This window comes from Petromyzon marinus, chromosome 2 (genome assembly GCF_048934315.1).
Source record: "Petromyzon marinus isolate PM22_M1 ecotype Great Lakes invasive population chromosome 2, UKy_Petmar_22M1.pri1.0, whole genome shotgun sequence".
Lineage (NCBI taxonomy): Eukaryota > Metazoa > Chordata > Hyperoartia > Petromyzontiformes > Petromyzontidae > Petromyzon > Petromyzon marinus.
This window is the reverse complement of record NC_133668.1, coordinates 7462115-7474133: the sequence shown is the minus strand read 5'-3', so window position 1 is coordinate 7474133 and position 12019 is coordinate 7462115. Positions and strand designations below refer to the sequence as shown.

Genomic DNA, 12019 nt, shown 5'->3' with positions numbered 1-12019 from the left:
GCCCCCCATGTACATTTGGCAAACAATGCATTTGTGAACGAGAAGAGGAATGGCGCACATTGTAGGTGGAGTGGTCCCTGACCTGGCCTCCAGCAAAGATGACAGGGGCGCTGGAAGACACTGGCTTGGGGCGATAAGGGATGGTGGCTCCCTTGGGGGGAGACTGAAGACAAATGCGTCACATCAAACGACATCACCACACATCACACAGCCAAAGCATCAAGTCCTCAGGACCAACACCACTCTACCCCAAACACTTGCTGTACACACAAGCCCCAGTTTTACTTTTCAACAATACTCCAAATTTTATTTTAACGTTTTATTATTTGGTACGTGCAGTGTATTGTTAAATTCACTTCTTTATGTTGCATGCAGAGCCTATAGGTTATTTCTTAAATGTGTTACCAGTTCAACTCAAGGTTGCACAGGCCTCCTATAACCTCGAAAATCAATCTTGCTCTTTATAGCAATCTTTAGTTATTTAGATAATTTAACGGTATGCTATGTGCGTATATCTGCCACATACATTTAAACCCGACTAATGAAAAATGGTAACGGCTTATTATTTTACACTGTGTATAAAGAAAAATCAATGGACTGGCCAAACCAGCATGATGATAAAACAGTTTCTATGAAAGTTAGGTATAATGAAGCAAAAGTATATAGAAATCTGAAACCATCAACTCGCTATATAAACATTTTTTTCAAGGAAGCTGACCAAAAGTTAATACACCTTAATAGCCAAGGCACGAAATTGGGAATTAACCTTCTGAGCTATCTAACCAACATCAATATTTAACATAAACATGGGTCACACATCTCCTTGCATGCAACGGTAAAACACACATGAATAAAAATCATCACTCACCTCCATCATGAGCACACAGATCTGTCGCACACACTGGACGATGGCGTCTGGCGTGCCGGAAATAGTGACGGCACGCTCAGTGGAGTTCGGCAACAGGTCTCCTGCCACCTGCACCTGTGCCCCAGTCGACTGCACTCACACGTGCCAAACACGTGCACAGAGACCAAATGGGCCTTTTGTTAATACAATTATAATCATGTAAAAATCTTAAAAGTTTCATGGTCACTATTCAATACAAAAATCGAGTATATATTATTTGGGTCTTTCGGTAAAGCCACGTAGATAGAAAAATAATATTATCACGACGTTTCGATCGCAACACAAGCAATCGTCATCAGGTAAAAAAAAATAGCGAGAGAGCTGCCGAGGCAGGAGACAATACGTATTGTCTCCTGCCTCGTGGCTTTACCGAAAGACCCAAAGAATATGAATACCTGCAGTCACGAAAGCTTTAAGTCAAGATTTACTCAAATGTATTTTAACATTGTGCCTAGTGGCCGCGGGGATCACATTAACCAATTACACGATTTACAACTATAACATTTATAATCGACAAACTCAGCACTCACCTCTCGGAGCTCCTGGATCTTGTTTCCGCTTTTGCCGATGAGCGAGCCACACTGGCTGGCCGGCACCACAAGGCGCAGAGTTACAGGCGGGCGGCTCATCATCACACCACCCGACAGGGTGCTGCCCATGTCCTGCATGCATTGCACATTTTAACAGGACATGACTCTCCAACCAAAACAACCATATTGACAACAAAGAACCCTGCATTTTAAACACGAGACCAATGTACATCTGCTCATGCCAAATTGCAATTGTAAACAAGGCTGGGTTGTACAGGAACCTCAGATGGCTGGATGGTTAAATGGTAATTGTTACTGATCTATAAAGGATTTAATTAAACAATGGTATAGGGACAAAACATACTTCAAAAGAATAGGCGCTCGTGAAGTTTCTTTTAGACAAAAGCTCAAACAGGCTATTCCAGACAAATCTCATACAATGGTTGCACCCTTTGCCCAAGCCCCACAGTTTGGATGCGAGACAGTGCTACCTCTTCAAGCTTGTGTGTGATCAGTGCAAAGGCCAGGAAAATGGACTCCATGGGCCCCGTCACTGTCACAATGCGCTCGGGGCAATTTGCATCCGAGATGTTGATGCGAGCTCCGCTCTGTCAATGGGAGACAAAGGGCGTAGCGCAATGACTTGTGAAATGTAACAGAAAATTGTGCAATGAGGAAAATGTGGCATTCAAGAAAGTACACACACACACACACACTTTCATTCGGGGCAGAAGAATAGTGTATAATCTTCCACCACCCAAATCCCACATTCATAGAGTCTAACTTCAGAATTTAATTCCCCCAGGATGTTAGGTGGGACAATAATGTTTATGATGACCAAGATGAGTGAGGGGACGAGTGCTTACCTCCTCTCGGACTCGCTTCACAAACTCTCCTTTCTGCACATTCCAAAGAGATGGGGAAGGACTTAATGACAGCAGCACCACTCAATATAAGCCACTCAATTAGACGCTGGTGATGTAGGTAAGCTTTTATGCAGTCCATTATTTTCAAAATATGAAAAAAATATGTTTGAACATTCAGTTCAGAAATACTTTAAACACATTCACTTTACTTATTGAAATCTGCATTCACGGTGTGCAGGTGTATAAGGAATATTACATCTAATATTTGCAGAAATATGTTTTTATTTAACATCAGTGCAGCACAAGGCTTTGATTACAATAATAATGATGCGGATGAGTCACCTTTCCGATGATGCTTCCAACTTCCTGTGGGCCAGAGATAGAAAGCATCATATTACCAACAATTGATCGCATTTCTCAACTGCAAATCGCACGTGACTTCTAATGCACTAAAACTCATCAAAACAAAGGACGTACTATACAGAGAACTGTACAATATTCACAATTGTTTGTGTGACTAGAGTATCCAATCCAACATGACACTACGACTGTTATAGATTTAATATGATTTTTGTTAAGTTTATAGAATCGCTTATCAAATTTCAAGTCATGGAATCGATAACCAAATCCAGTTCAATGTCTGGAATAATTGAGCACGATTGGCATACAGGAAGGTTCAAACGGCATGGCGCTATCCAATGAGACGTGACAACCCAAAACAAACAAAATAATACAAAAGTACCGCACTGTCAGTCCACTGCTGAATAAAGTCCTCAAAATGCCATGTGAGGGGCTTGTTTGACCATTCTTCATCATGTTGGTCAGTGTGAGATTGTGAAGGTTAATAAAGTGACAATATTTGTTATAGTTTGTATTTGAATCATCCATAACAAACAAAAAAAACCTGCATTACAGCGTGAGGCTGCAGGGTGCAAGTGTGTGCAGCCTCACCTTGCTGTGCATCAGTAGACGGATGCTCAGAGTGAAGCTGGGGCCGCCTTCGGCCTGAGTACCTCCGAGACTCATTGTGACAGCAAAGCTTGACCTAACACTACACGCGCACACACACACAGCCATGTCAAGTCAAAGGCATTGCAGGCTGTTACACAATGCATCTCCAGTAAACTATATCAGTGGCGCTGCTCACGTGGGTGTTACTAAATTTTCAGAATTACATTCCCTTGTACAAATAAATCCACACCCAAAGTATTTGTCCTTGTTGTGTTTACTTAGAATAATTATTGCAGCCTCCTGAGTGGAATTCCAGATGAAAGCGTCTCATATCCCCTGCAGGCTTCACAGTCCGCCATTTTAGTAATCCTTGATTCAGTGGCAAAACATACACAGCTTAACTCAAAGCACAGTATGGGATTATAACATATGCAATTGATTGGGCATTAGGCCAAAGACGGTGGGAGGCCAGAATGTGAACACACAATGTGCCATTGTAAGGTTACGCAGGCACAATATGGCACACTGGTGAATTATTTAAAGCCAGCAGACAATGTACAGTGCATGTATCAATGCGCACATCTAGAAAAACTCAAATTAGTTCTGTAAAGGTGATACCAATTATAATTTGGTAGTTTAAACATACAGATGATAACCACTGCTCATAGGATATATTTTTAACTATCAAATGTTTCGAATCCACAAAATTGCATTAATATTTTAAACACCTGTTCTAATATAAACCCGGAGGGTGAAGTATATTGTGCCATGTTAATCCTTTCCTCTGGTGTTTTTGTAAATGCACCACTCACTATAGCGAGTGCCTATCCCCATCCTTCATCCATATTGAGTCATTAACACATTACCACCGCTGCCTAGCCATGCCAGAGGGAGGACGCTTTTAATATCTGTACACGAATGAGATTAAAGGAAAGATGAGACTCAATGTCTTTACAATAGTATCAACTGATATAAATACACCCAGTTTACTGTGATCCCTGTGCAGATTAAAGTAAAACACGTTTATTAAAGGAAAAGCGAAATAACGAATGTGGACATATTACATTAAATTAACAAAAATTATAGTGGCAATGTTTGAACTGTATAGTGCTTACGATGATAAAGTGTTCCATTTTACCATTAGCAACCCCTACAGCTAGTTATATCAGCATGCCAGGGGGCAAAAGTCTTGATAAGTGAAAATGTAGTGACAGCAGTGTCACTTTGAGCCCTGGATAAAAAAAGACTACAAAATCAAGTCATGGGCTAGATACACGAATGAGTTAAAGATGTCAAATAGGACAAAACATATACTCAATGCTGACAAAAAAATATACATGGTTAAGTCGAACACCTGATTAGCTCTCACTGTCCAACCAGGTTGGATCAATTAAGTTAAATTAATGACAAATTGTATCTACATATAATGACGATAGTGCTCATTGTAAGTACTCACAAAACTCATTCCACTTTGTTGTTAATTTGAATGTTAACTCCACCTCGCAATATCATGCAGATAACCTTGTTTAAAATCGTACATGTGCCAGCTGCACTCCGATATACAGCAATGTTCGTTTTGAGCCAACACCGTTGTATTTTGGGAACATCACATGAGCAAGACCATTACAGGTGTGACTGAAATTAAACCAAGAAACAGGTGTTATTTAGATGTCATTCCAGAATGTGATGGGAAAAGGTGACGTGTTTTAGCGCAAAAGCGATGGCTTCCTTAAACTCCTGCGTGTCAAAACGCAAAGCTGAGTTTCGATCAGTACCTTAGCAGTCAAAACAAAACACAACCTTCAGATAAAAGGCCCTTTTCTCAGGATATTCTTCACAGGTCTAAAAACCATAAAATATGCCTTCCAAGCAGCGAAACTCAGGAGACAACCATCCATCATAATTCAACTTAAATTGGGAGTAAACAATGCATTCTGGAGCACATGGAACATTAAATTACAGCCTCAAAGTGTGGGTTTTAATGACAAATGCTGAAATTAAAAAAACCGGGCATCAAATATTAAAGTGCAATTGGAAGAAAAAGATCACAAATACCAACCCTAAATTGTATATATACAAGGATATTTATTTCAAAATCTTACCAATTGGTAAGCATTGTTGGAGTAAATATCACTGCCCTGTGCAATGATTAATCAAGCACACTGCATACACCATGACTAAATTAGCACACAGCAGCTGTGATAAAGTATGCAAGACAAAAGCAGCCATTTTATTAAAAAAAATGTACGTGGTCAAGATTAAGATGAAATTAAAGGGGTTTTTTTTCAAACGGCTTGCGTATTTCACATGATTAAAGTGGTAATGCAGAAAGAGCTGGATAAAATATCAATCCGACCAAGCCTGGGAAAAGTTCCACATTCACATGTTCACTGGACGTGGTACAACTGAAATTGTTATATTATATCATCTAAAAAGTTGATTTTGTAAATATAATTGAAAATGATGGGATCTGCTTTAAAACCATCACTGTGATGTGTGCTCAGTTTTTATTCAAAAGGAATAAAGAACATTCACTGTGACAAAAGTTATTTAGCCCCCTTTACTTAAAAAGGCACCAATACAGTTGACAGTTTTAAAATTAATGTTAAAAGCACTCTTAATATCCTGCTCAGGCAATGCAAGGCCTTGGTCCACCCACTGCTGAATTACAGAAATAAGAGACTGAATTGACTATCAATACACGACTAGACAATCTGCTTCGGGCTTTATTGTATTTCAGTCCGTGAAGGTTAAGTTAAACTGATGTGTTTACATTGCACCAAGGTGCACAAACGTATCATTATGAATACATTTTAATCGGCATTTTAGCCCTATACTAAAACCGTCACTTTTCCCATGTCATTCATTTCAACATCAATTTGCAGATAAATAATTTTTTTAAACTCCATCAAGAAACAGATTCAAATTCTGTAATGTCCATCCCTCCCAGCTAGCAAAACTTGTATTCTTATATTGTACTAGCAGGAAATTAATAGTTTAGTCCTAGTCTATATAGATAGAAGATTGCAGCCCGTGAGTCTAAAATGATAACAGTTGGCGCGCATTTGTGCGGGATGTACGGCCGACGCGGAGGGTGGGGGGGGGGATGCATGAGTTCAGCAGGCACACTGCGTAACTCTGCCGCATGCGGGTGACATCACATATGTGACGTCATCACTCACTTGCCGTGCAATATATTATATCCATTATTCCCCCCCCCCCCCCCAAAATACAAAAGTCTATTTTTATACTTTTTACATTGTGTACAGTATGGAAGCTACCCGCATGGCAAATTTCAAGTTTGTAGCATGTTGGGAAGTATCCTATTCACAAATTTCCCTTATATATAGCAATATCTCTCCACCTTTTTCTCGCCTTCTCTGCAAATCATTTCCATTTCTCGCTGTCTCTATCGGTTTTTCAATTCCTGCCCCCTCTCTCCCTCTACTGTATATCATCCACTTCCCCGATCCGTTTCTCTCTCACCTTGCACACGCTCTTTATTCTCACCTCTCCCATCTCAATCGCGTTTGCCTCTCTACCCCCCTTTCCCACTGCTTGTCACATTCCCTCGCTGTGTTCTCTTTCCGTTTTGCTTTCTTTCCTCTCCGTGTGCGGGATACACGTGTATGGTGGAGTGTGGGTGGGGAGAAGTGACGTCTGCACGCAGGAACCCGGTTCAACGGTGTGGGATGCAGGTGACGTCATCACGCAGACAAGCGCACATGCACTTGGGAGTTTGGCACACGGCCAGACAAAAATCCATTCACATCATCCAGCCAGATAACTATTTCCAAATATAGTATTGAACAAAGCACTTCACAGAAACATGACCGAATACTCTTTGGTTCTTTCAAAAAAGTCACGTAGCTAGAAATAAAATCAAATAAAACAAATCACGACGTTTCGATCGCAACACAAGCAATCGTCATCAGGTGGGACAACTACCGCAAGAAACCACTGCTGATGGGGAGAAAGCTGCCATGGCACGTGGTTATATCTATATATATAAAAGGGAAATTTGTGATTGTGTCTTTTCAAAATGTTTTGCGTACTTCCCGACATGCAACAAACTTGAAATTTGCCATGTGGGTCGTTTCCAGACTGTACACCATGTAAAAATTATAAAAATACACTTTAGTTTATTTTTAGGGGGAGGGGAGCTCAATAATGCATATTTTTTGCACGGCAAGTGAGCTGTGACGTCACATCTGTCATATGACCCGTGCGCAGAAGTGTAACACTGTGCCTGCTGATGTCACGCAGGTCTAAGGCGTTCTTCGCGCAGCATTGCTTTATTATTTCAGTCGTTTACTGCCGTACGCACCCTGAAAGTTGTGTCTGCAGCAAGCGCGTGTATGTGTACCTATGGACGCGCGCGCGTGTGTGTGTGTGGGGGGAGCGGTGGTGGAGCGGTTAGCGCGCTGAGCTATGAACCCGGCGACCCGAGTTCGATTCCTGCTCACGACCACCGCCGGTGACGATTATTTGAACCGGTCCTGGGCCTCCCCTAGGTCGACTCAGCCTCAAACGAGTAACTGGTGTGGTGTGTGAACATCGCCACTGGGGGGACAAAGGCGGCCGGGCATGGTGCTGGCCAACCCCTCGTGTGCCGTGCCGGCCTTCATAGGTGCTCGCTAACAGCTCTTTCCCCCTACAGTCTCACAGGCTACACGGGGGATCTTTGTCTTTATCCTGTGTGTGGGGGGGTGTGTGGGGGGGGCAGCGACTGCGTAGCGATTCGCGCGCTGCGCTACGAACCTGGCGACCCGAGTTCGATTCCCGCTCACAGCCACCATCGGTGACGATTATTTGAACCGGTCCTGGGCCTCCCCTAGGTCGACTTAGCCTCAAACGACTAACTGGTGTGGCGTGTGAATATCGCCACTGGGGAGACAAAGGCGACCGGGCGTGATGAATCCAAGTCCCGGGCGAAGCCGGGTAGTAAAGCTAGTAGTCTATATAACCTCGTGCCATGGCAGCTCTCTCGCCTTCTTCAGCAGTTGTTTCTTGCTGTAGTCCCACCTGATGATGACCGAATAATAAAGTTTCATACCAGCAAAGTTAAAAAGTAACCAGTGTGATATCAACAATCTCTGCATGCAACCAAAAGTAATTACTGGAAACGCTAAAAACCTCTTGATGAGCATGTTTAGTAACAGGACAAGAGTCATGGCTCTGATCTGGCCTCCTCCAGTATCCAATAGCAATCGTAATTTCCTAAGTGCTAAGTTTTCACAGAATCAATATAGAGACTCAGTGATGTGGTAGGAAACTAAGAAGTGCAACTCATCAGTCCTGGCAACAATTAAAGTGGAAAAGCAATCGACAACTGTGAGAATTGTATTGGTGCATTAGTGTCACTCCTCACATTTTATTCTGCGCCAACATACACTAGCAGGAGAGCCTGTGATGAGAGGCGGGATGATAATAATCATCCCTAATTATAATTCAACCTCCACATCAAATGCAACAATTAGCGCAGAACACGTTGGGACAATCGGCAACCTTCTGCTGAAAAATTGATAAGATTTACCCCATTTAGATAAACGATTCGGCGTCTTCACTTCATGCTTACAGATTTACGCAGAAACAAAAAAAACCCTTGGGTGGCAACAAAACTAATGTCACAATTATATTCAAAATATATTAGTTTTGTTGCCCGCTTCGCAGTTTCTCTCGTTTATAGTCCCGTCTGTACCGCCAAGTTTGTACAATCTCACGCAGTGCAACCATCAACTAAAAGTGAAAAATGCGTTAAATATGCATGCATATGTCAAATTAATCAGTTCGATACACATTCATTAACGAATCGATCTTTAAAAGCCTGCAGATTTGCGTATCAGCTGACGTGAAATCCCTCCAGATCGAGTCCAGTTGCACAAAGCGATATCACGCTCTATTTAATTAGCATGGGCAAGCATAGCTGGACACAAAGACCCGGTGACACTCGGCTTATCCCACTGTACTTTTGCATGCTACAGGAGAAATTGACTTATGTATGTAACGATGTTATCCCCTGCACAACTGGAATTTGTCGCAATCGGGTGACAGTTGCACTGACAAATATATTGATACTAACCCTTGTGGTGCATGTATTTTAGTTATCTCGGCTGCGACAGCCAAAATGGGAGGGCAATGCGAAGTCGCACTCAGCCTTCCTCCTCCAGGGACCGTGACGTCCCAAGGTACCCATAATTCCACGTGACACGAAGCAATTAAAATGTCATATTCTGTACAGAAAAATGATCGTACTGTATTGGATTTTTTTTAAATAGTTGGTGCAACGACCAAAACCAGGACTCCGTGGAATTAAAGCGTACCCTTTGCGTGAAACAGAAAATACGTTTAAAAGCTCAAAAGTGGCCAAAGCACAGGGGACATGCTTGAAATTAAGAGCTATATCACGTTAATTAGAGCATTACACAGGTTTGACTTTTTTTGCAGGTGTTATGGCCGGGGGTCAAGAATAACAACAGGGTACACGGTGGAGATGAAACGATGGCATCAACTCGTGTGCAGGTGCTAAGGTATCCGGATTGTTGCACATTCCGGGAACGTGAGCGACGTGACTGCTTGGGGAGGACTTGATTCAGCAGTGGATGTATCATGGCTGATGATAACTACTTAAGCGTTCAAGATGACGTTGAACAATTTATACGCAAAAAAACATAAGAATCGGGAATAAGAAATAAGATATTACATAACGTTTAGTATTAATGGTTAAGACGGAACAAGCAATATACTAAACGAAGGCATACCAATGAGTACAAACAATTCATGAATTTAGATATACAGTACATGAAGCGCCACACACATTCATGACGCATATATGTACACTGCATCGTTTCCAGAGCGTGTAAATCATTAATTTCCCCATGGACCGACCCCGTAGGTAGTAAACAGGACGCTCATCAGTCGGCTTATTGACCCGATTGGTGTTGGCACAAAAAAAAGACAATTCTGTCGACACCTTTCTTACAGATGTTTCTGAAGATTTACCCAAACATTTGCACGCGGTTAGGTACGGCAGATTGGACAATCGCACGTAAAACACTTTCCGGATCAATCATACCAATAAGACATTTGGGGGGTTAGATTTCGTAAATATATACAAATGTGTCGTTAAACCCGCCACCACCCGACTGCCAATTAGTAAGGTTTGTCACGTAAACAGAACATGGCAATTCGTTACTAGTACAGCACACCGGTGTGTTGGAGACCCAAGCCACATTTAAAATCCGAGTACGACGTTTCGCCAGTAATTACAACTAGTATCATCAGGCGACAGCCAGATTTGTGGAGAAATCCACCTGTTTCGTTCCTTAGAGGCGTAGATGTGATGACAATGCTTGTGCACTCTTCTTGCGCGAAGTGGGGGGGGATTAATAATTTCAGGCCCAATGATCAAATTGCACGTTTTTTAAATACAATAAACATGCTATGAAAACACTACAAAAAAACAAAAACATCCATGCAATATCTAGTGATATTATGTATGCACACAATTGTGGCACAATGCATGCATAACATATAATCTTTTGCATGAAAAAGTACGCAGATTTGGCCGTCTGTGAATCAGGACCAGACTTTGTACCAAGCGACGTCGTTTTAAGAATGTGCAGGAAACCTAAAAAAGCCATCAAAGGAAACACTCCTTTGCGTAAATTTAATCCCGGCCCGGAGTACGTGCTGTACTCTCTCGAGGTATCCGCACACAGGACCGGCTTCAGTCCGACCAAATTTATCTCCCCCCGATGCTGATCTCCCCAAATATCCCGCCGGCCTTTCCCCCGCTCCATTCTTTCTCTAATCCCGGTCGCTCGCCTTACGCCCAATTTGCCGTCCCTGCAAATCCCGAGTCCATCTCGACACTCCACCCCCGCCTTTAATATTAGCAATTCACCCACTCCAGTGTCCCCCACATCATCAATTTAATCGTCTCAACCAAGTGTTCTCACAGGGAGATCCTTTCTACCCATTTCCCTCCTTACTCCAGGGGCTCATCCGCACATTGCCCTACCCAACCTCATCTCACACACAGTATCCCCCAACGTCGGTTTTGTCCACCCAAGCGGCCAGGAGCATAAAGCACCCTCGGTAACGTGATTGTTTCTCTCACTAAAAACGACAAACTCTGAAACAAAGCGGAATTGTGCAGCCACTGGTATCTCTCCCCACCCACCCACCCACCACCCCTCTCTCAACGCGACGCTTTTCGGGCCTCATGTCTCCTCGCCTGACCTAGGCCCAGGCTTCTCACGCAGCGCGCCTCCCCAGCTCCGCCGACAACAAAGACCCCGCCGGAGGTCGCACCGCCGCCTCTTTAACCCTGTTCAAACAGAACGCCAAAAACGTCCCCTTGATGCGCTCAGGGATGTTCGGGAAGCACCGAGCGTCCCGCGGCGTCGCGGTTCTCGCTCCTTAACCGCGGGGGGTGGGGCGGACGAGGTAGGCCCTAGGCCCAGGCTTCGCGTCGTGTCCGCTTCACCCCCCCCCACCGCCACCGCCGCCGCCGCCACTCGCCGCCCGCGTCGCCGCGCCTCGCGATCGCCCGGCGGCGTCGGCGTTTCGCGAGGTGACTTCGCGCGCGACGGAGAACACCGAAATCGGCCACCGGTGCCCGCCAATGTAGCGCGTCCTCACCGCTTGGGGAAGAGCGAGGAGCGAGGAGGTGCGACCCGGGGGATGGACGGGGAAGAGGGAGGGAGGGAAGAAGCGAGGGGCGGGGCTGGGAGGGGGTTATGTGGGATCGAGGGGCGGGG

At 43.8% G+C, this 12019-nt stretch overlaps 1 protein-coding gene across 7 annotated transcripts in view; it reads right to left on the bottom strand.

Moving 5' to 3' along the window:
• The window catches only part of LOC116948558 (poly(rC)-binding protein 3-like), a 25230-nt gene extending 13211 nt beyond the window's left edge, over window positions 1-12019 (bottom strand). For 2 of the 7 annotated variants that reach the window (XR_012944908.1, XM_076069253.1), the window contains exons 1-7: window positions 3255-3354; window positions 2646-2669; window positions 2304-2336; window positions 1923-2045; window positions 1438-1566; window positions 869-997; window positions 59-163 (exon numbers count right to left, since the gene is read on the bottom strand). Coding sequence is in view for 6 of the 7 variants with exons in the window: in XM_076069253.1 (XP_075925368.1) it covers window positions 59-163; window positions 869-997; window positions 1438-1566; window positions 1923-2045; window positions 2304-2336; window positions 2646-2669; window positions 3255-3329 (618 nt within the window). In the remaining variant the exon portion in view is untranslated. Of the gene's footprint in view, window positions 1-58; window positions 164-868; window positions 998-1437; window positions 1570-1922; window positions 2046-2303; window positions 2337-2645; window positions 2670-3254; window positions 3355-11498; window positions 11587-11900 lie in introns of those variants that run through there. The other 5 variants (XM_032965360.2, XM_032965379.2, XM_076069256.1 and 2 more) reach the window with 5 other exon arrangements.